Raw genomic sequence first — 23,366 nt, 5'->3', positions numbered from 1 at the left:
TCATTAGGAGACAAACAAAAAATATTATTAAACAAATGGTAAGTCGGCCATGTTAGATTGAAAATTCCAAAATGCTGAGTCAGCGTTTTCGCTGACATCATATTTTAACTGTCTCCTCCTTGGGCGTTTGGCCAAATGAGCTCAAAATCAGTGTACATTAGTGGGACATCAAAAGTTAGTCAAATTTTTTGGGATATCTGTCACAGATAAAAAGGCTTTTTGAAAATTTACCATTACAAAAATTGCTTCAGCTCGGACATTCAAATAGAGGGGGGGGGGGGGGTTATTTCAGGAAAATTTTCAGATTCAACTTTAGCCCTGATTTTTGATGCAGCAAGATGTTCTAAGCACTCCTGTGTAATTTTTATTTGAAATTTTCATCCAAAAACCCCCCCTACCCCAAAAATTACTTTTTCAACCCTGAAAACGTGGGGTTTTTGGCAACTTTCAAACCTTCTTCACTTTTGATAAAGTACAATGTAGCAATATGCTCATGCTGGGCCCTTAAATGTTTTTTTTGCGAGACATGTCATGCCTTAAGAGTGCTTTGCACTACAAAGGTGTAGTGTCAAGGTCAAATTATAGGTCAAGGTTGCCCAATTGGTCAAAAATGCTTATTTGATGGAATTAAGCTGTTAATGTGGGTTCTTCAAAATGTTGGGCTCAGGTTCTCTCCTCAGAACACATCTACTGACCACAAACAACTTCCATTCAATAAGACACAATAAACACAACTATTTACTCAATGTATTCTCCATATAGACGTGTCAAAAATAACAAACGGTAGTTTCACATGACTTTGCAATTTACATGTATATGTCCCATTGTGGGCGACACAGTGGTGCAGTGGATAGCACTGGTGCCTCAGAGACAGAAGGTCCTGGGTTCGATTCCAACACCAGTCGATGGGGGTGGGAACTTTCTGGGTGGAGTTTGCATGTTCTCCCCATGTCTGCATGGGTTCTCTCCGGGTACTCTGGCTCCTCCCACTATCCAAACACATGCACTGATAGGTTAACTGGTTAATCTAAATCACCCATTGGTGTGAATGTGACAGTGATTGTTTGTCTCTATATGTTCAACCCTGTGATGAACTGGTGAAATGTCCAGGGTGTACCCCGCCTTCACCTATATGTAGCTAGGATAGGCTCCAAGCGACCCCCGTGACCCTAGTGAGGATAAAGCGGGGTCAGAAAATGATAGAATGGATGTCCCGTTGCAATACTTGTAGCTTCATGACAATGGGTTGTAATGTGGCGAAGTGTCCAGGGTGAACCCCGCCTTTGCCCATAAGTAGCTGGGATAGGCTCCAAGCGACCTAGTGAGGATAAAGCGGATTCAGAAAATGAAGGGTTAGTGTTTCCCACCAAAATGTGTGCAAGTGTTTCCCGCCACACTAATGGCGGCAAATTCGAATGGAATGTACATGTTGCAATATTTAGTCTCTAATGTGGCTTTGAAAGGGCCAAAGGCCTTGAGGGATCCCACCGGGACACCAGAGAGAAGAGAACTTAGGACATATTTGATAAAATGTCTGAATGGTAGGAATTTTTGAAAAAACTAGGCAGTTTGGTGACCTTTAACCTACAACGTGACCTTGACATTAGACTTTTCATAATACAAAGTACTCTTACAATACAATATGGCACTTACAAGATCATTAAATGGCCCTTCATGTACATATTTATAGATTATACTGGACAAAAGAGTGGAGAAGCTGTGAAAGTTGCAAATTTCAGAGTTAAAAAAGTCATTTTTGGGGTAGGGGGGGTTTTTTGGATGAAAATTTAAAAAAAAAAATTACACAGGAGTGCTTAGAACATCTTGTTGCATAAGAAAATCAGGGCTAATGTGGTATTTGATATTAAGCCCCCCCCCCCCCCAATACAAACATCGATTTGGCTCAAATTTGACTCCGACGTCTATCTCCCAGATCTACACCCATCATCAGAAGAAATTGAAATTTGTGTACTATAGTGCCCCTACAAATTTACCTTTACAAAATTGCATCAGTTTGGACATACCAACACCGATTTGGCTCAAATTTGAATCAGTTGCTGGATCTCCCTGGCCTACACACATTCAGTGGGAGAGATTGAAATTTGGCACCATAGCGATACTTGCTGAATGATGGACATATGAGTATTTGACACGTCTGTGGCGAGGGCAACAACAACAACTATTATTAGGCCCGAGCCCAGGCACACATGCCGGCTTGGGCCTATTAAAATCGCATTGTTCCATTATTTTTTTTTATTTTACTTTCACCACTTTGAACGCAAATTTGACCCCCCTGAACGTTAACAAAAAGTCAATTTTATCTGACCAAAAATTCAAGCCTGGTGAAAATTTTTTCATTTGAAGTCGCCAAGAAAAAATATCACAGAAGGACTCGGTGGCGCCCCCTCAAAAATCAAAATGCATTATGTGGACAGGAGCACTCCCCCATTTTTTTTCCATGTACAAACATGAAACTTGGTACAGGTATAGCCCATGGTAGGACAAATAAAAAATTACATTATGGCCCCGCCCTAAACCCAACAGGAAGTCGGCCATATTGGGTGGAAGTGTGGACCTATAAAATCCCACCCCTCATACTTCATCATCTCCTCCTAGGTTTTACATCTAATTTGGACCAAACTGGGTTTAAAATCACCTACACAGTGTGATCAAAAGTTATCACCTACATTTTTGATTAAATTTTGGGCGTGGCTGTGACGAGCCTGTATTAAGCATTAATTTCAGAAGTATAAAACTGTGTGTATCTTGCGCAGAATGTCGGATAAGTCCACAATACGTGTCCTCTCACTGTCGGTGGCCTCGGTGGTCGCATGGGGAGGCTGTCATGTGGGAGGGCGAGGGCATTGACACCACTTGCGGATTTTATTATTATTATTATTTTATATTATTATTATTATTATTATTATTATTATATATTATTATTATTATTATTATTATTAAGGCCTGGAAGTATTTGTAGCAAATTCCAAATGGATAGTTGTCAACTTTTAACCTTTCCTAAGTCATTTATCACCCAGTATTTAATAATAAATGCATTACATTACATCTGAATTTACTGAATGACATGTTTCTGTTAGGATCTAGGTTTGTGCTTTCCCAAACTTCAGATCTGTCAGATCACAGTTTGGTTCTGCAGCAGGTCATTCCACTCCACCACTCACATCCTTTTCCTTTTACACTCCTGAAAAACAAGTGAAAAGCCTTTGTCAGGAGTGTAGCCTGCAGTCAGCAGGAGGGACGAGAGCCAGGCCACAAAACGTCCCATCATGTCAACAAATTGACTCAATCAGCTCCATCCAGAAGCATTCGCCCTTGGCCCTTTGAAAACTACACTGTGATGACTCACTGGAGTGTTTCTGGAGAGGGAAGGAAAAAGGGAGGGGAGGGGAGGGAGGGGGGGGGAGGGGAGGGGAGGAGAGGAGAGGAGAGGAGAGGAGGGAGAGGAGAGGAGGAGGAGAGAGAGGAGAGGAGAGGAGAGGAGAGGAGAGGAGAGGAGAGGAGAGGAGGAGAGGGAGAGGAGAGGAGAGGAGAGGAGAGGAGAGGAGAGGAGAGGAGAGGAGAGGAGAGGAGAGGAGGCTTCATCATCTGTGGTATGACAGAGTAAGAGAGGACGATTGTGTGATGTTTGAAGTGTGTGTGTGTGTGTGTGTGCGTGTGTGTGTGTGTGTGTGTGTGTTTGCGTGTGTGTGTGTGTGTGTGTGTAGACTGAAAATGAATCATGGTTCATTTAGCTTTAGCTTGATTACATTACAGACTGAATTTTGCTTTTTATTAGAATCCCAGTTATGGTCTGATGATCTAAAGCTTAAACTAATATGTGTATATGTGCATATATGTGTGTATGTGTACATGTATGTATGTATATGTGCATGTACGTGTGTCTATATGTATGTGTGTATATGTGTCAAGGAGTCACACTTCACTGACACAAAAACATGCTACTTTAGACACAGGAGGGTGGAAGTGGGGGCTATACAGAGGTTAAGACTGAGGCTATTCATCAAACACTCCAAACCAAAACAAGAGAGACAGAGAGAAAGGAAGGCAGAGAGGAAGAGGGGAAGGAAAACACACCTGGATGTTTGCACAAGTTTCCTAATAGCAGTAGTTAGAAGGAGGAGGAGACACGTGAGCAGCCGAGGCCACACAAGCACATATGGAGATGTAGAGTTTCACTTAAGAACACTTTGTATCTGAACTCTTAACAGCGTCACTGATTTTCCTGCTTCACCATTTTTCAATCTTTTACAGGTACGGTCAAGTTTTGGCAGTGACACAAATTGACTTTGTGACTTTTTTGCCAATAATTTACACAAAATATGCTAATGAAAGTCTTTGAAATGTATAAAATGTTCTCCAATCTAATTTAAGATCCATGTGGGAAAAAATTAGGCAGCAAATCTTGAAAAAAACTCATTTGGGTCACCGCCAAAACTTTCAGTCATGACTGTACACTAGGTATATATTTCAGACAAGTGCTAAGATAATGCTGTTTGATAGGGTTGTACTTTTCACAGGCACAGTGGTGAATATTAGCAAGTGTATTTTTAAGTAATGCGCTTCAGTATAAATCTGACTTATATGAACTTAATTTCACTCTGTGTTTCAGATGGAAATAATGGACAGTCGTGGCCAAAGGTTTTAGCAGCGACTCAGTTTGACTGAATAAATGTGATTTATTTGCCAAAAAAAGTCTTCACAACTTATAAAATATGTATAATTGTTTTAATTATATTTATTTATTTATTTATTTAAAACCTATTCATATTAAAATATATTACCAAAGGCAACTCCATGTCATTACTTCTTGTGTTTTTGACGTATTTTGATGCTGTACTTTACTTAACAGATGTTTCTCTAAGTTTGTTGAGGAATGCATGCATTTTTGCATCTTTTGGACCTTACATTGTTACAAATGTGTAAAATGGCTCAAAGACACATGACATAAATATTCTTATTGATGAAGTATACTCACATTTCTAATTCTACAAACAACAGATGACCAGTACTTTTAAAAACACTCATCTTAAGTTTGCAAAGTATATGTCTTTAGCTAAGTTACTGTGAAAAAAAGGGTGTTGCCCCTGTAGTCTCATAATGTAAATGCTGGGCTTTTGCTTGTCGTCTATTGTGTCTTGTTTTGTTACTCATATGTGTATATTTACTGAGCCAGTTAATACATATGTGGTAACATACTGCTGAGGAATCAGGAAAGAATGCTTATTATTGTACTTTTTCTTCAATAAACTTTAGAATGCTGGACTCTTTTATACACTATGGTGGTGCTACTTCTACTTCCATAAAAGATAAGCTCAACCTCCTTCAGCAATGTTCTTAACTTGATAATATTTAATATCTTTATTGAACACAGATATTTCACATTCACTGTGCTGCTGGAAAAATTAAGTGAGAAAGGAATGACTAGTAGAGTTGCAAAGGATTTTTCATATTTGTTTGCAGGAATCTGTGCTCTATTTGCAGAGAAGAGTAATAAGAGCGATTGGAGTATAGAGTGGGAGTTGGACAAGTATTCAGGTCATTTACACAGAACAGTACAAATACACCCATAAATGTTAAAGTGTCTATGCAGTGAAGTTCAAATTCAACTTTATTTGTCATGTGCATTTAAAGTACATGTATAAAAAAAATATATGATAAAATACATAATATAAATAAAATATAAAAATGCAATGAAATGCATCTCTCAACCATTAAAATCTATAATAAAAACAAAATACTTCTGAATAACGACTTATAAAAATTGTACATTCAGTTTGTTCTTTTTGTTTTATTTTTGCCTTTTCCTACTTTCACATGCTTAAAATAAATGATAATCAATCAGTCAATGTGAGAGTGAATGGTTGTTGGTCTGTATATGTCAGCCTTGTGATGAAATGGCGACACTTTCAGGGAGAAGCCACCTTCACTGCCACCATCACGAGGACGCAGTTATTCGAAAAAATGAATGAATGAAAGAAAGTTCAAGGAGTCATTGTTCAGTTAAATGGTGCCTGTCATTTTCCTGTTGTACATGTTTAAGGTTGAGCTCATTTTAACAACTTTATAAACTATGGCTTGTTTAATCTATAACAGCGCATCATATTTTATCAGATCATCATATGTTAGTAGAATCGCTGTCTTGTAAGAACCAAGTATCTCTAAAGAGTCAATGTTTTCAGCTTTGTTATGATGCATTTTCTTGTAAATCCAAGAGAGCTTTTATAGACTTTATTTAGCTAAAGGAGGAGGAGAATTTTGAAGTCAACCCATATGGGAAACATGTCATTTTCAGTTCATCACAAACATTTATAGGACATGGACCGGATGAAAAACTGCAATCTGAGGAGGAAGTACAACTGTCTGAAAGATAAAGAAAAGAAAAGAAAAGAAAAGAAAAGAAAAGAAAAGAAAAGAAAAGAAAAGAAAAGAAAAGAAAAAAAGAAATAGTACAAGCAAAAGTAACACATTTAACTCTATGGGCCATTAATATATTTTAACAAATCATATCAAAACTGAATGACACCATTCAAGTAGTGGAATAAGAGGTTATATTTTTTTTTCTTGTAACCTGAATAAATGAGTGAAACGTCTGATTTTTGAAAGTCATACTGGAGCTGAACTCCCAGTCATCCTGACTCTGCAGTTTCCTCTGCGAGGACACACTGACCTCTAGTGGTAAAACCTGATTCTCTGATCCTCATCTTCATTTGATAACACTCAGCTTATCTGAACCACTTACCGCTTATCACTGTCTGTTTATAAAAAACAAATATGCTGGTTCATATGAGGCATAAGATGCTTCCTGATGATCGCATCAGACTGTCCTAATGATACTCACCCACTGCTTACGCTGTTCAGGAATACACCATTTGTGCTTTTATTGCTTATAGAGAGAAAAGATGCTTTTCCCCATAACTGTATCAAAGTCCCCATTTGGTTTATCTTAGGTTGGACCAGTTGCTCTGTAAAAGGAGCTTTTACTTGCCTACATTTGCATATCTTTGTGTGTTTACTGGCCTACATTTGACAAAACTTTTCTTTTTCCTACATCTTATATTTGAGTTGAAAAAGTAGTAGATTCAAATTAGAAAGTGCAATATTTCCCATAATAACTGCAATGTGGCTTTTTCACCAAATCATGCAGCCATGATTGTGATTTACTGATAATATTCTACATGCATGCAGAAATTTTACTTTAGTATTTTCATGGTGTGGTATTAGTATTTTTACTGAAGTGAAGGATCTGAATATTCATGCTCACCACTTTTCTTTCAGCAAAAATGATTAACCTATCACCATAAAGAATATTTGCTTAAAACGCACTAATAATCAAATCTGTTCTTGCATTAGTTTTGTTTTTTGCTGAAAAAAGAATAAAATCCAGTTTCTAACCCCCAGGTTAGAGGCTGGTCCAGGTTCTGGAGCTTTTAGCTGATGCTGGTAAAAGTACTCCCATCCAATAAGTAAAACAATATTTTATTTGTATTAGTAGTATCAATGGAGGGAAACAACTCATACTGTCATTATTAGTTTTTTTTTTTTAATTATGAAATTATGAGATCTACTGTAAGCAGAATATTGATCCATGCATGCACTGTGTTATATTTTTTAGGGTTTGCAGTACTGAAGTAGTGGGGCCCATAATGATATTTTTAGGCAGCCCCCGCTTATGACTAACCACTACTAAGGCAAGGCAGGTTTATTTATATAGACACATTTCATGTACAAGACAATTCAAAGTGCTTTACATAAAACATTAACAGGCATTACATCAGGGAAGCAATAAAAAGTATAGGCATGAGAAAAGAAAAAAAAAAGAAAAGAAGGGGGAAAAAAACCAATAGATAAACAGATAAAAACTTTCAGCTTAAAAGAAACAGCAAATTACAACAGAAAACAATAAATCCAATACTATTACTACCATGGGATATTTGGTAGATATACAATCAGGCAGGTACATTCCGTGTATTTGCACACTATAGTCCAATCTGCAGTGCAGTTTGTAGTAAATGTTAACGTTTTTTATCTCTTTGTTCCTAAATTTCTTCTTTTTTAGCCCAGTTTTATGAGATATTCTGCTTAAACTCGAATATCCCTGGTTTCCATTCATTACAAAAAGTGAAGTTCCTTTACTGTGTGCTTATTGGCTATCTTTGACGTACAGTTGGCGTTACGTGCCATCCCATTGGCTGTTCGATCGACGCCTATTCTGACTGTCCTGAAGCGACTGAAGGTGAACCCGTCTCTGTCACCCTCTCTGGCCGGCCAGTGAAAGCACCGCCGTCCCCGTCTTCCTCCTCCTACTCTCAGCCATGTCTATATTCAGCGATGTCCCCGCAAGCTCCTCCGGTGGCGGTCTTCAAGCTGACGGCGGACTTCAGGGAGGACAGCCACCCGCAGAAGGTGAACCTCGGAGTCGGAGGTAAGGAGATGTGTTGCAAGCCTGCTAAGGCTAAAGCTAATGCTAAGCTAGCTATCTCTGAATGAAACAGTAAACAACAAACCTGCTGCGAATGAGCGTGTTAGCCCCGTTAGCTGTGTAGCCCCATGAGCCCGAATGGAGAGGAGACGGTGCTGTCATGCCATCAAAATAAAGCCGGTCTTTGATTTGACCTTCGCTACGAGCTAGCATCGAAGCTAACGAACTGCAGCAGAAATGAACTCGTTTCCACGCTGACAGTGTCTGGTGTCAACACTGTACATCTGTGACTCCACTGTGGGGAAGCTGGACCTCGTCTTGTGTTTAGTCAGTCCCTATTATTCAGATTAACCAGTGTGTTTGGTCGTGTAAAAACACACTTTTCCTTTTTCTTTCCCGTCATTGAATGCATCATCCAAAGATAGTTACTAACTGAGACTGACCGGTATGGTGTATCCAAATAATTTAATTATTTGTTATGAATCCTACCAGACCGGTTCATTTTCATTAGTAAGATTGAATGGTGCGTTTGTGTGTCTTTTCCCAGTCTGAGTAAATGACAACTGGAGTATCCGTTTTTGTTTTGCAAGATAAAACTGCACATCCTCCAGACTCTGAATGCAAATTTCTGTGATAATTCATTCACAGTTCATGGCATTGATTTTGATGGAAAAGTATGTTGAAACCCCTACCTCTAAGTTTGAGCTCAGGAGTTACATTCATCCTAAGCATGTGCGAGGCTTGGTATCATTACAAAACAGTCTTTTTCTTAGGATTACAGAGGTTTATGTTACACATGGCCTTTTTTCTTTTGCTATTTGACCATAAGTTGAACAACTATGAATATTATTATTAAGTTTAAAGAATACCCCACATATAGGACTGAAATGTACTTATCAATGTCAAGTCATACCCACCATTTCACTTAAGTTATTAAAAAGCGTATTTCAGCTGTTATGATATCTTTTCTGTCCAGAGAGTTGTTGTGGTTCTTCATATTTAGGTTTTGAGCCTAAGGCTTCAAAAAGCAGAGAAAACCCTGCTTGGGCTTTGAGACTGACTCCCCCTCAGTATTTCAGCTCTTTAGTTTTATTCTTCAGGACAATTTTTTCCAGTCAAACCCATAAAAATACACCTTCAGCATAACTTAATGTTGTCTTTTCATCTAAAATTCTAAATGAAATCTATGTCAGGGTGTTAAATTTGCATCAAATATGCTTAAGATTAATAAATGTAAAACATTTTTATCAGAGTAAGGAATTGTTTGAAATGTATAAAAAGTAATATTTAAGTTATTTTTTCACTTTCTTGTAACAAAATATTGTTTCTGAGTTCCATTAATGCAGGTTTACAATGACCTCCACAGGTCATGCTCACGATAGACAGTATTTTACAAAATTATTGCATATACTGTATATACAGAACACATGGAATAAATATGTGTAGTAGAGCCTCAGCATTTTTAAATCCCCATGAATTTGTTGATTATTGTTATTTTATTTAACCTTTTTTTTTTTTTTTTTTTTTTTTTTTTTTTTTTACCATGTAGAAAAATAGAGAACCGGTTCTCATTTATGATGAGAACCTGGCTAAGAGGCAGCATAGTAGGCAGATAAAACAGAAAAAAACAAACAAAACAAAGAAACAAGTTAGAAGGTCACATAACAAGCCCTAATAGTGCTAAAAGTGTGCTGATCAGTGCAAATTTTCCATTCTGAAGACACAACCATCTCCAAATAACTAACTAGATGAGTCATAGTGAATAAATATTCATATTCTGTTGTTTATCCAGTTTGTTCTTTTTTTTTATTTTTTTATTTGCAATTCTGACCTCAAACACCTCCAGCAGATGTTTCACATGACACGTGTTACAATGCAACATAGACCCGGAACGTTTACTTTTGCATCCCGTTGCCAAAATATTTGCATGTTTACCAAACCTGTTTAGTCCAGTAATAATGAATGTCAGCTAGAAAACACCTACAAAAGGCAGCCACCTCAGTTCTAAGTTTTATTGATTAATCTACTTATTATTTTGTTATAATTCCCCTGAGCTGAAGGTAATGTTTACAGATCACATGTTTTAATCATCAAGGAGTCTACAATATATTAAAAAAAAAAACATTGTTTACTGTTGGGAACAACTAAGAAAGGCCTCAGTTTCCTGCATGATAATAGCATTTATCATTTTAATTCACGTAGTAAGTTTGGATGGATTCACAGCAGCAGTTAAAGACTCTTTCATTCTTTTTCAAATTTTCCAGCTGAACTAAACGCAAACTGGCCTGACCTTTAAAATACTTGGTCACACTTTGATCCAGAGAAACTGTCTACAGCTGTGGTGAAGGTTTGACATGTGATACAGGTCTGCAGAGGGTTTCGTGAGGTATGAAGGAGCATGAGTTCTTCAGGAGTCAAATGCATGCAACACACACACACACACACACACACACACACGCACACACACACTTTGTTTAGTCAGCAATGCCTTTCAGACATTATGTAGCATTGATTTGGCTGTGTTTTTGTAACTAAAGACTAAAACGGGATAGAAAGAACTTTAACCTTAAGTTGCAATATTAAAAATATTGGTATTTAATTCACAGATTGCTGACAGAAGGTGTTTTGTGTCTTTGTGAGGCTTTAAATTCCAATTATTTTCCATGTCCTTGAGAGTTGTTCCTCTGGGAAGTCTGTGGTTTTTTTGTTTGTCCCGTCTACTTCTGTTATTCTACAAACATATCATGTCTGCTGGTAGCTAGCAGCAACTAGGAGGAAATTTCACCTTTTTCTGATTGTGGAAGGAGCAATAATGGGCCTTTGTGGCTTATTAATAAGTGTGATGTATAGGCATAGTATTTTGTTGTATTTTCATCTATATTTTGTCTTTAAATATTGCTGCTGTTACAGTTTGCTCTGCTCTTATATGTTGTCTGTGAAACACCATGACCCCCAGTAATCTGTATGAAAAGTACTATGATTAAAGTTTACGTGTTAATAATGTGTCACTGCGCTGCTTGTCCGCCTCAGCGTATCGGACTGACGACTGCCAACCCTGGGTGCTGCCAGTGGTGAAGAAGGTGGAGAAGCTGATTGTGGAGGATAGCAGCCTCAACCACGAGTACCTGCCCATCCTCGGTCTGCCTGAGTTCCGCTCCGCCGCCTCCAAGGTTGCCCTGGGAGACGACAGCACTGCCATCAAGGAGAACAGGGTGAGGAACAAAGACCAGGACTAGCCTTGAAGGTCGTGAACTGGTTCTAAAGGGTGTTGGTCAATAAAATCGTATTATTAATAGTATTATTTCACTTCCCTAATCTGCATGTGTTGAGCCTATATATGGATCATGTATTAAAGGTGCGGGAGACTTTCGTGATGAATTTTTCATCAAATCTGTAAAACCTCAGTCATAGCCTAAGTATCACAAATCTGTAAGTCTTTCTGTTATTACTCACCTTAATCTCTTACATTACGGTGAACAGTTTCGAAGTGCCATCCACCATAAACAAACCCCGTGTGTTTACATTCAGAGCCGGGAAGTAACCCGGGCATCTTCGGAATTTTTTTGTCGCGACGGGCATTGTGGGAAATGGAGGCTCGCACTGCCGCTACAGGGAGGTTTGCGCAGCCGCCTGCAGAATGAGTAAATTAGAATGTAGTAAAATTTACCACCACATTCCAAGTGTCAGATATACTACAACTCTGGGAAACCTGGTTGATTTTGTTTTCCTTACGTCAGATTTTATATTTCTAAAAGCTAACAGTCATTTAACAGTGGTATTTTGTCATGACTTCATTCTCATGCGTATGTTTTACCATATTTGATATCATCTCTCAGGTGGGTGGAGTCCAGGCTCTGGGTGGGACCGGTGCGTTGAGGGTCGGCGCAGACTTTCTGCGACGCTGGTACAATGGGACGAACAACACTGCCACCCCCGTCTACGTGTCAGCACCCACCTGGGGTGAGTAGACACCAGCATATGAACCGCTCTATATCCAGTCTGGATCATGTTTGTCCATCCTGTGTGTGATATTCACTGTTTTTGACAGTGGCGCTGGTGATTTTATTATTCGTTTTCAGATGCACTATAACCTCATATATGCCAAAGCACATGCACCACTATTTTAAAATATTAATTTAAGTTAAAATAAAAATACACAGTATGTGTTCTCAGTCATGTATTTTTTATATGTAAATTTCACCTGTCTATCCTTTAAACATGTCCATTTTTCTATGGCTCTGTTGTTGAAGAGTGTATTTTCCACTGATAGTATGAACAATGCATTTAGACCAGGGGTGAAGATAGTGCAGGTAGATCACATGGCATTAAAAACAGAGAAAATTAACAGCTAAAAGATGTTTGTCACTCACGCTGGTAATTGAACCCCGGCCTCCGGCATCAAAACCAGTAATGTTACCCACTGAGCTATCCTGCCGCTAACATGCTTTATATTTATGGACCAATTCTCTGATTCCATTTCTGAGGAAGGTCTTGATTCTTTTTGGGATGTGACATTTAGGCTCTCCTATTTCTTGTATTGGAGGAGGGGTTAGACTATGCACGCGTCATTTATAACAAGAGTCTATTATGGTAAACGGAGAGCTCCAACAGGAAACGCACGACTTGACTGCTCACTAAACAACCGAAAACATTTTTAAGCTACACTTGAATGCCGATTATACATGTTGCTCGCTGGCTGTATCATGTATAGCTCATTTATTTAAATATTCATGTTGATTCTTATCATCCTCTTCTTTATGTGAGACAGGTGGGGTGGCGCCCTAATGCCCTCTATTGTTTTTTTAGAGGTTTACCTGCTGCATGTCTGAAATAAATGAGAGTCCTTTCTCTTTCTAGAAAACCACAATGGTGTGTTCGCTGATGCTGGGTTCAAAGACATCCGGCCCTACCACTACTGGGATGCTGCCAAGAGGGGTCTGGACCTGGACGGGCTTCTGGACGATCTGGAGGTGAGGAAGGAGCCACAACGATCATCAGAAATGATTCTTATACTATACTTGTACAATGTGCATTTCTGATATTGATTACCACTTTTAAGAAACTTATTTCCAGTAAAAAACAAAGTTGTGTTAGATTCAGTCAATATGGTAAACTTTGTCTATAGTGCAGATGGGGTATTTCATAGAGTGTAGACTCTGTTTTCCTATAGCTTCAGACGAGGGGTTTGGTCTAAATGTAATGTACAGTGCCCTTCAACAGTTAAAACACAGTCTTTAATTATTTTTCAGAAACACTTGCATGTTTTTATACAACAAACTAGGTTATTTAATGGTGTGAAGACTGGTTTTGTCCAAAAATATATATAGATGCAGATACTCATATAATTTGAATAGAAAAATCCTCTTTTGCCATTTCTAACAGTTTTACACACTGTAATCAACATTTGGATGGTCAGTTTCTCCAGACATTCAGCTGGAATACTTGTCTTTGGTTTGTTAGGTCAGCTGACTTCCTGAATAGCCCTTTGAGTTTGGAAGTATGTTTTAGGTCCTGGTTTTGCTACGTAGTGAAGTTGGTGTTGAAATATAGAATGGTATTCATGTCTTATACACTGACCTGTACCAACGCTGACCCATCAAACTGTTTTCCATTGTTTTTCACACATTAGTGAACTCAGTCTTCTCTCAGGTATTTAAAGCAGCATATGACTGTCACCACCAATTTTTTTTTTCAAATGTGTAAAACCCCACCAATAGCCTAATTATCTCTAATCTATTACTCTTTCCTTGCTTACGCATCTGAATCACTCCCCTCACGGTGGACAACTTTGAAGATGGCTCCATCTTAAACACAGTCCACTTGTTTACATAACAAACCGAAATGTCACTCAGGCCTTTTTGGAAATTTTGTCACAAATTGCATTGTGGGAATGGGAATTCCATGTAGCAGCAATTTCACTGTGTCTTACTTGAGTTCTGAACCCAAATGTCGCCTTTACCTCCATCCACCGACTATACTCGTTCTTTAAAACAATCTGGTGGACTAGAGAATTTTACGTTGTAGCGGTCTGGCTTGTTTTCTTGCCAAATCTGTGATAACCGCTTTCGCGTGGTCTCCATTCCCACAATGCACTTTGCAACAAAATCTCCGAAAAGGCCTGAGTACGCCGAAAGACTAATGGATTAGTGATAATTAGGATATCACTGGGGTTTCACAAATTAGAAAAAAATTTGTGATGAAAGTCATATGCTGCTTTAACCTATGTCCAGCAGTAAAAAGGATCCATTAAAGGAAATAAAAACAGATAATCATCAGCTATAACAGAGCCTTAAGGCATGTGACCATCTTTACGTACCGTCTGACTCATGTTATTTCACATCTTGTTGATAATGATTTATACTTCAGTAACGCCAACAACGCCTCTCAACAATTGAATTTCAAGGAGACAATATAGAACAGGCACTTTGTTCTTACAGCTTAGAAGTCTCCAAAAATAGCATCCAGGTCATTAATAATAATAATTATCGTTTACCTTTTTGCACTAATGCGTAGACAGAAAAAAGAAAATTAAAAATGAATGACAAAGTGAAAACAAAACAAATGCACATTCATGACTGATTAAAAGTTTTGAACAGTTGTTTTGTTGTTGTTTTTTTTTCTTCCTCTGCTCTCAGAAAGCTCCAGAGCGTTCCATCTTTGTCCTTCACGCCTGTGCACACAACCCGACCGGCACCGACCCGACCCAGGAGGAGTGGAAGAAGATCGCAGAGATCATGAAGGTAATGAGGAATTCTAAAACATGCTCATCAATATTTGTACCTTTGAGCATTTACTTTTTTTTTTAATACAGGGATGTCAAACTTATTCTTTTCCAGGTTCCACATTCAGCCCAGTGTGATCTCCAGTGGGTCAGACCAGTAAAATAATAACACAACCAACAAATAATCACAACTCCAAGTTTTTCTCTTTGTTTTAGTGCAAAAAATAACATCGATTATGAAAATATTTACATGTACAAACTGTCCAAACAAAGAAGATGTCAACCTGAAAAAATGGAAATTTCTTTAGAAAAATAAGTGCAATTGTAACAATATTATGCCTCAACTTATCACTTGTACATGTGCATTATGGATCGGATCTACAAAGGTACTAAACATTTAGTAACAGGCAGAATATTGTTAGAATCGCACTTAATTTTCTTTAGACATTTCAGGTTGTTTGTATTTGTTCAAGTTATTCACATTTTTATTGTTAGACGATAGTTTGATAATAAATATTTTCCTAATTGAATGTTATTTTTTTTGCACTAAACAGAAAAGTTTGGAGTTGTCATTATTTATAGGCATAATGTAATTATTTTTTCACATTAAACCAAGAAGAAAGTTTAGAGTCATTATTTATATGTTATTGTACTATTATTTTGCTTGAGATCATATTGGTCTGAATGTGGAACCTTAATTAGAACAAGTTCAACACCCTTGACTGTTTACATCTTCAGTGTAATTGTTGCACTTTGCAGGTTCATCCCACTGGTCGGATTGGAACCTTTGACAGGCTGGTTTTGGCCCGCAGGCCGGGTGTTTGACACCCGGCCTTATAACATGTTGTTTCTCTGACTCAATTGTCTTTATCTCTTTTTCTGTCTCCAGAGGAGGAACTTGTTTGTGTTCTTTGACTCGGCCTACCAGGGCTTTGCCTCTGGCAGTCTGGATAAAGACGCCTGGGCCATTCGCTTCTTCGTCTCCGAGGGCTTTGAGCTCTTCGTGGCTCAGTCCTTCTCCAAAAACTTTGGCCTTTACAGTGAGTACACATGTTACAAACACTAAACACTGGAGCTGAACCCACTCCAAAAAACAGAAAAGTTAAAAATGTATCTGACAAGGATCAGGTTTACAAATAATGACCTTTCCCACCATTTATAGTTATTTCATGTTCAGAGTTTGTAATGTTTATATATTTTTGCCCAAAATGGTGACATGAGGGGAAATTTTGTACAAGATTTGTGTAATGCATACTCTACTAAATGTTCTTACAGCAAATCCTTTACAGTCCTGTGTTAAAGTGTCAATCCAACATTCTGTTTGTTGGTTTAGTAAAGTTCTAATGTCCACACACATGCATTTGTCAGTCTCTGTATTAACCTCCTAAGACCCAGGAAATGTCAGCAAAGTACAAGCTTTTTTTGTTTTTTATTAAATAAGTGCCTATATTGGAAACATCATCATGCAACAGTTTTTTCAGATGCAGTTTTTTTACATTTTTATGGAATGTCCTTTGTGGTGGACAGTTTTCTTTTTTTGTGTAAAGTTGTGAAACTCTTGTTCACAAATGTGGACAGAAAACCCATAGCTGGTCTTAGGAGGTTAAAGATGTGGATGTCAGATGTTTCTAACGGTTTGTGCTGCTTCTTGTTATGGGTCCAGAGGTCACACTAAATAGTCACTTTAACCTCTACAACACATTCAGTTCAGTTTTAACTCACCAGCTGATACGCTGTGTCCGGTGTCGTCTTCATCGTCGCCGTCTTTGTTAGCAATTTCTTCAAACATCTTCTCTGATGAAACTACTGGTTCAGATTCTTATGGTCAGTTTTTATGGTCAGTTTTTTATGTAGCTTCCTTGGGACAATGTCTACAAAGTTTGTTTGCAGTTTAGAGAAATTTAGATTTTCTAATTTTGGACACATTTTTCAAATGTTAAAAATGTGCTTTTACATACAATGGGCCATATTTTGATAGTTTGTAACATAGAAATGGTTACAGATATCAATATAGTTGCTATTGAACACTGATAGGAAGTCATATATGGTCTTTCATTTAATTAGTTGAGTTATTCTCTAATGAAAGTACCCCCCACTTCTATTGGGAGTTTGGTCTGCATCCACCACAGGACTTTAATAAAGCAGCAGAATCTGACAACCACACAAATTCAACTTGTTATTCATTCTTGATAGAACATGTCAGTGAAATACAGGGACATTGGCCCTATTTTTGTGTCTATTAAGGCTGTGGATGCATCTCCTGCACTTTCTCATTGTATCTGAGGAAAAGAGAATGAGAAATAAACATGTATCCTCATTTAAACTCTGAAAAAAACACACAGATAAAGGTGGAATAAGACTTTTGCGTAGTACTGTATGTTGTGAGTTTTAATGAATTCTTGGTATCTTGTCCTCAGATGAGAGAGTGGGAAACCTCACAGTCGTTGCCCAGGACAACGAGAACCTGACCCGCATCCTGTCTCAGATGGAGAAGATCGTCAGGACAACCTGGTCCAACCCACCATCCCAGGGAGCCCGCATCGTCAGCAAGACCCTCAACTGCCCTGAGCTGTTCTCTGAATGGTACCACGATTCCCACAGCCACCATTTACATCAAATAACTCACTACGACTTCTTTAAGTTCATTAAGTTTTTCCCCAACATTTACATGGACCTGAATATTCAACAGATAACTAGAAAAGCACTCGGAGAGCGCAGACCTCTGCCAAGACAGATCTGCACCCCCACCCCCCCCAAATCACCACCAAAATTTAATCATTTCTTCCTTATACCAGTATCAACGTTTCCTGAAAATTTCATGAAAATCTGTCCATAACTTTTTAAGTTATCTTGCTAACAAACAAACACGCACACATGCAAACACACAAAGCAAAGTGATCACAATACCTCCTTGCAGAGGTAATCAGAATAAAACTGCCTCATGTTGCCACCTCAATCAGAACAAACTGAAAGGGCGGAAGAAACTATAAGCACCTGATAACCATGTAAACATGATTTGGTCGTTTTTCTCTGTTTTTTCTCTGCGTGTTTTATTCCATGTGGACAGAAAACCTGCCATAGCAAAACAAAATTGCTCTGTGGTTGGTAAAAAGTTATAAGGATTGTTCAACACTTTACTGGTCAAAGACCTTTTTCTATTTATTTTTACACTTCACAGCAGGTGAAACTACTTTGTACACGTCGATGTTCCACTCTGATCAAATGGATGGGGCCTGTCATTACACATCGTATCACAACACTGTATCTAAGGTCCATGTAGATGATTACAGCCTTAAATAACAATTTCAGTCAATTCATAACGAGAGATTCTTAGTTTTATGTTAAGGTTTCAGCCTTTTCTAAATCATATCATATTGTCATGTTCAAACATTTTTCTGTACATGAAAACACACTTCTCATTGGATGCTCTGAAAGGCACCAAAGTACAGTGGAACCTGGCAGTACAACTCCACCGTAGTACAAGAATATGTTTGTGTGTAAATATGAGTGTAAATGGTCAGTAGGAGCAGGTGTTCCTCCAACAGGTGCAGCCTCCACAGGAACACCAGCATTCAGATGGAGGAGGAGATTAGGAAACTCTTCAACAAGGACAGTGTAGTGGAGGAGGCTATCTCTACCAGGAAATGAACACAAGTGTTGGTAAAGTGGACAGAGGTTTAAGATTTAGTTAAAAACAACACATCCAGACAAATGAAGTTCAGGTCATGCAGTTGCTTTATTTAATGACAATAATCTGGAGCATTTTCAGAACATTTTAAAACGCAGAACAAAGCAGATTTCTCTGGATATGTTTATAATGAAACAACCTGTAAGTGCAGACAGTGATGAAAGTGAATCCAGAAAGAACTAATGAAGGGACAAGAGAAAACACCAGAAACTCAACTACCTGACGTTTTAATGAAAGGAGATTCTCCTTCCAGAGAACATCCTCCCCCCTCCTCTGCTTCTTCTTCCTTCTCCTCCTCCTCCTCCACTTATTCCTCCTCCTCCCCACTCCTTTGTCTTCCTTACACACACATTGTCACATCATTAAGTTAAATAAGTAAATAAAACCAGTTTGTTTTTCTAATTATTTTCTTTCTAACTGCACTTTTTCTGTTGTAAAAACCCTTAAAGGATTTGTGGGTGGTTTTTGGGGACTGGAACGGATTAATTAGATTTAAATTCACTGATTTGTAAAACGAGTAAATTGCAAAACAAGTATGGAACCAATTAAGTTTGTACTGCGAGGTTCCACTGTAAATGCATCTTTAATATTGTAGTTTATTGTTGTGCCTGGTTCTTTTCTGCTGCTGTGTCTCATTTGTGTTGTATCTCTTGTAGGAAGGGGAATGTGAAGACCATGGCAGACCGGGTCCTGTTGATGAGGGATCAGCTAAAGACCAAGCTGCAGGATCTGGGCACCCCGGGGACCTGGGACCACATCACCCAGCAGATCGGCATGTTCAGCTTCACTGGCCTGAACCGTAAGTGAAAAACACACACATACCTTGGAACAATAAACGCTTTAATATTATCAGTGCTTGTTTATGGAACCAGTGAAAGATGATGAGTCAGGATGTCTAGTTCAAATTATACATCTACATCAAGAACGTTTTTTTTTTTTTTTTCTTTTTTCACCACAAGGAAATCACAAAGTGTTCAAACAGGAACATGAAGTCACATGGTCAGCAGAATTCTTACATAACAACATAACTTCTTGAAGTATAAACCAAAAATCAACTTTTTTTTTTTCAGAAACTCACTGAAACAAATGTAACCTTAAAAGTAACGTCCTTTCATTTACAGTTTCATCTACTTCTTTCTTCCAGATTAAATGACTTTATCTGCATTTATCATTTTTGTCTTTAAACCAGTGGAGCTGATATTTACAATAGTTTTTATTGTCATTGTTTTTGACAATAAATGTATTTATTAATGGATTTTTTTTAGATACACAAGGGGGCTTCAAAAAGTTGGTGGAAAAAAGGACAGTTGGAAAAAACGGTTTTGATGTTTATTTTTCAACATGTGCTACGTTTAGGTCAATACACATCTGCAAGAGTTGATATCAGCCTTTAAGTCCATCTGTGTAAAACTGAGGGTCATGTGACTTAAACCATGTCAAAGCTATGTTCTTTTTTCATTAACTTTTTGAAGCTCGTAGATTTATTTATCTATTTGACATGGATACAGTAGCACTGGAACTCCAACATATAATATGAATAAGTACTAGATGCAGTGTATTAATTACGGAGTTCTTGTAGTCAAACATTACAAGACCACAGGAGACTTTTCTGTCAAAACCAAACAAAGTTGAAAATGTAATGCAGAGAACGAAAACACTACAATCTACAAAAAAATGGTATAGATGTCGGTTATAATTTCTATCTGTTACAACTTGTGTCTTCATTTTTGGCTTGTTGTTAATTCAATCAAATACTCAGAACCCACAATTATTGACTTTCTTGGCAGATATGAAAAAGAAGAACCGTCACATATGAGAAGCTGCTGTAAATGTTGCCTATTTTTCTTAGATATGACTGAAACACTAAGTCAGTTCTTTTTTCCAACTGAAAAAAGTGTATAAAGACAGAACAATGAGATTATATGAACAGTTATAAGTTTTTACATTTTGCTTCAAATTTGTTTTTTGCCTCTTGTGACATTTATTTACTTTTGGTCTGGTATCATAATTGTTTTGCATCATTTCGTCAGGTATATATTTACCTATGTTTTGTTTGTTTCATAATTCCTAGATATGTAATTTTGCACTCAGTTTTATATTCATTTTGTATTATTTTTGGATGTCTTTTGTTTGGTTTGTCTAACTTTATACAGTATGACTTTATAGCTAGTTGTGTATCGCTAACCATTAAGGCTATTATTATTTAGAAGGGGGCAGGAATTACAAGATTTTCTTCATCCTGCTTCTTTTGGAGCAGGATGAAGGGTGTGGTAAATGGGTGTGTAAATGTTTGTTCACCTGATGATTATTGAATGTCTGCTAATGAAATGCGCAACCATGAATGAAATACATGAAAAAAAAAAAAAAAAAAAAAAACATAGCAGCTTTAGCTCATTAGTCCCATTCACACTGATCAAATTCTCCTCCTCATTTAATATTAACAAGTTGTGCTTAATAAATAATAATAATAATAATAATAATAATAATAATAATAATAATAATAAATAATTGACTGAAATATTAATGTTTCTGACATAAAGTACAAGCACCTCTTCGTCTCCTCTTTTTAATCTGTGTTGTAATGCGTCCACAGCCAAACAGGTGGAGTATATGATCAAAGAGAAGCACGTGTACCTGATGGCCAGCGGTCGTATCAACATGTGTGGCCTGACGACCAAGAACATCGACTATGTGGCTCAGTCCATCCACGAGGCCGTCACCAAGGTCCAGTAAAGGCGTCTCCACTCCGCCCACTTCCTGCCTCCTGTACGCCACAGGAAGTACGTCATGTCCCTGTGCTCCGATCCCCCTCTTCTCGTCCTCTCCTCTGATTGGTTAAACTGTGGCGGTTGAACCAATTAGAGGACGGACATCTTTCTGTTCTCACATGAAGGTCTAAACCTTTGGGAGGTGCAATGATTTTAGAAAGACACTTGAAAGGACACATCATCATGTCCGGTCTATGAAATTCACTGTATCTTTTGTTAGCTTCATATTGGACAACGGTTGCATGTTTAACAAAATTATTGTACTTCCTGAGTAATTTATGCTGCTTAACTGGGTCAAACATTGTCTTATTTGTTGTATTGAGCAAACGCCAGCACAGGTAAATTGTATATAGAGATAATCGCTGTTAGAGGTCCTGCTATTTCTGGGAAAAGTGGTTAAAAACGCTTGCTTCACTGGAGTCTGCAGCGACAAATGTCTCTGAGAACAACATTTTTTCTCGTCTAGTAATAATCATCTGATACTGTAGTGTGGATTCCTTAGCTCAGACTAGCACACTGTTGGTTTTAACTTTAGACATGATAAATTCCAAAAGCACTGAGGAGCCACTAGTGGGAACAACAGTCCTCATACTGACACATAATAGTCGGTGCGTGCCTGACGTCATAGCTGTTGCCTTGTCAGACGAGTCCAGCCGCCTGGAAGACGCTCAGAGATGGTTTAACCTCCACTGTGCCAACGGTGAACAAACCCTCCTGCCCCCCCTCATGTTACTGACCACCCTACAGTGCCCTTATTGTGTTACTGAATGCCTCTGTTAAGCCTCTCTGATCACAGCCCGAGCCTCACACAGACACACTCCCATGACGTGGAGCTGTTTTAATGGCATTCAACCGTATATGTGTTCATACAGAAATAAATTATAAACCACTGGAACAAAAACCTCCGCTTTGGGCCTGTCTCATTCATTCAACATTTGTTTTGACTGAACATGTATGACGTGGGTGAGTTGAACATTCACAATAAAATAATTGCACTACAGGAGGGAAATTAGAAAAAAAAATGAGATGAAAACACACGCCTTCCCTTTGTAGCTCTCATTTGTGTTTTCTATCAGAAAATACTTTTGATCAAGTAACAGGAGTCTGTAGGACCTGGGATGAATGTTTCATCTCAGACCACTAGAATCACAAAGAGCTGAAAAGTAATTATGGAATTGTTTAATTAAGCCTAAAAACAAATCATAAGGAGTAGGTGCTGTCAGTAGAATATACGACTAATGAATCAACTAAAACAAGAACAGATGAGTAAAATATGATGAACTTTCAAAGACCCAAACAAATCTAAACTGTTTAATCCCTGGTGATCAACTAATCCTATCAATACATGTAACTATTTGGTGTAAAATGCAGTTTGTCATCTTTTCATGGTCATCAGATATGACCCATTTGGATGTTCAGAGGCTCCGTAGTTACCGTGGAAACACCATCTTCTACAACATTGATTCACCAGTGAAACCCATGGAGTTTGGATGGAGATGCTTGTTTTATAAATGTTAAATAATAAAAAAAATTCCAAAATATTAAACAATGAGAGAAAACTAAGCAAAAAATTTACTAAAATGAAGTAAAACCAACAAAATAAGTACATGAACAAAATAAGCCACAAACTGAGCAAGATTGAAGAAAAATGTATAAAATACACAACAGAATGAACAAAAAAAAAGTAAGTAAAATGAATTAAAAATGAACTAAAGAATAAGCACCATGAGCAAAATAGCCCTGTAGTTA

General features: G+C 37.9%; 1 protein-coding gene across 1 annotated transcript; it reads left to right on the top strand.

The window, feature by feature from the left end:
- Nucleotides 1-8,265: 8,265 nt before the first annotated feature.
- Nucleotides 8,266-22,522, top strand: LOC115418370 (aspartate aminotransferase, cytoplasmic-like). Its single transcript, XM_030132806.1, is given in 10 exon segments — nt 8,266-8,354; nt 8,356-8,443; nt 11,471-11,652; nt 12,277-12,400; nt 13,298-13,410; nt 15,076-15,180; nt 16,051-16,201; nt 17,579-17,744; nt 19,506-19,648; nt 21,443-22,522. Coding segments are annotated over 10 exon segments (1,233 nt in total). The 5' UTR covers nt 8,266-8,333; the 3' UTR covers nt 21,583-22,522.
- The last annotated feature ends 844 nt before the right edge of the window (nt 22,523-23,366 follow it).

The sequence above is a fragment of the Sphaeramia orbicularis genome, chromosome 1, assembly GCF_902148855.1.
Source record: "Sphaeramia orbicularis chromosome 1, fSphaOr1.1, whole genome shotgun sequence".
NCBI lineage: Eukaryota > Metazoa > Chordata > Actinopteri > Kurtiformes > Apogonidae > Sphaeramia > Sphaeramia orbicularis.
This window is presented reverse-complemented; position numbering and strand designations above follow the sequence as displayed.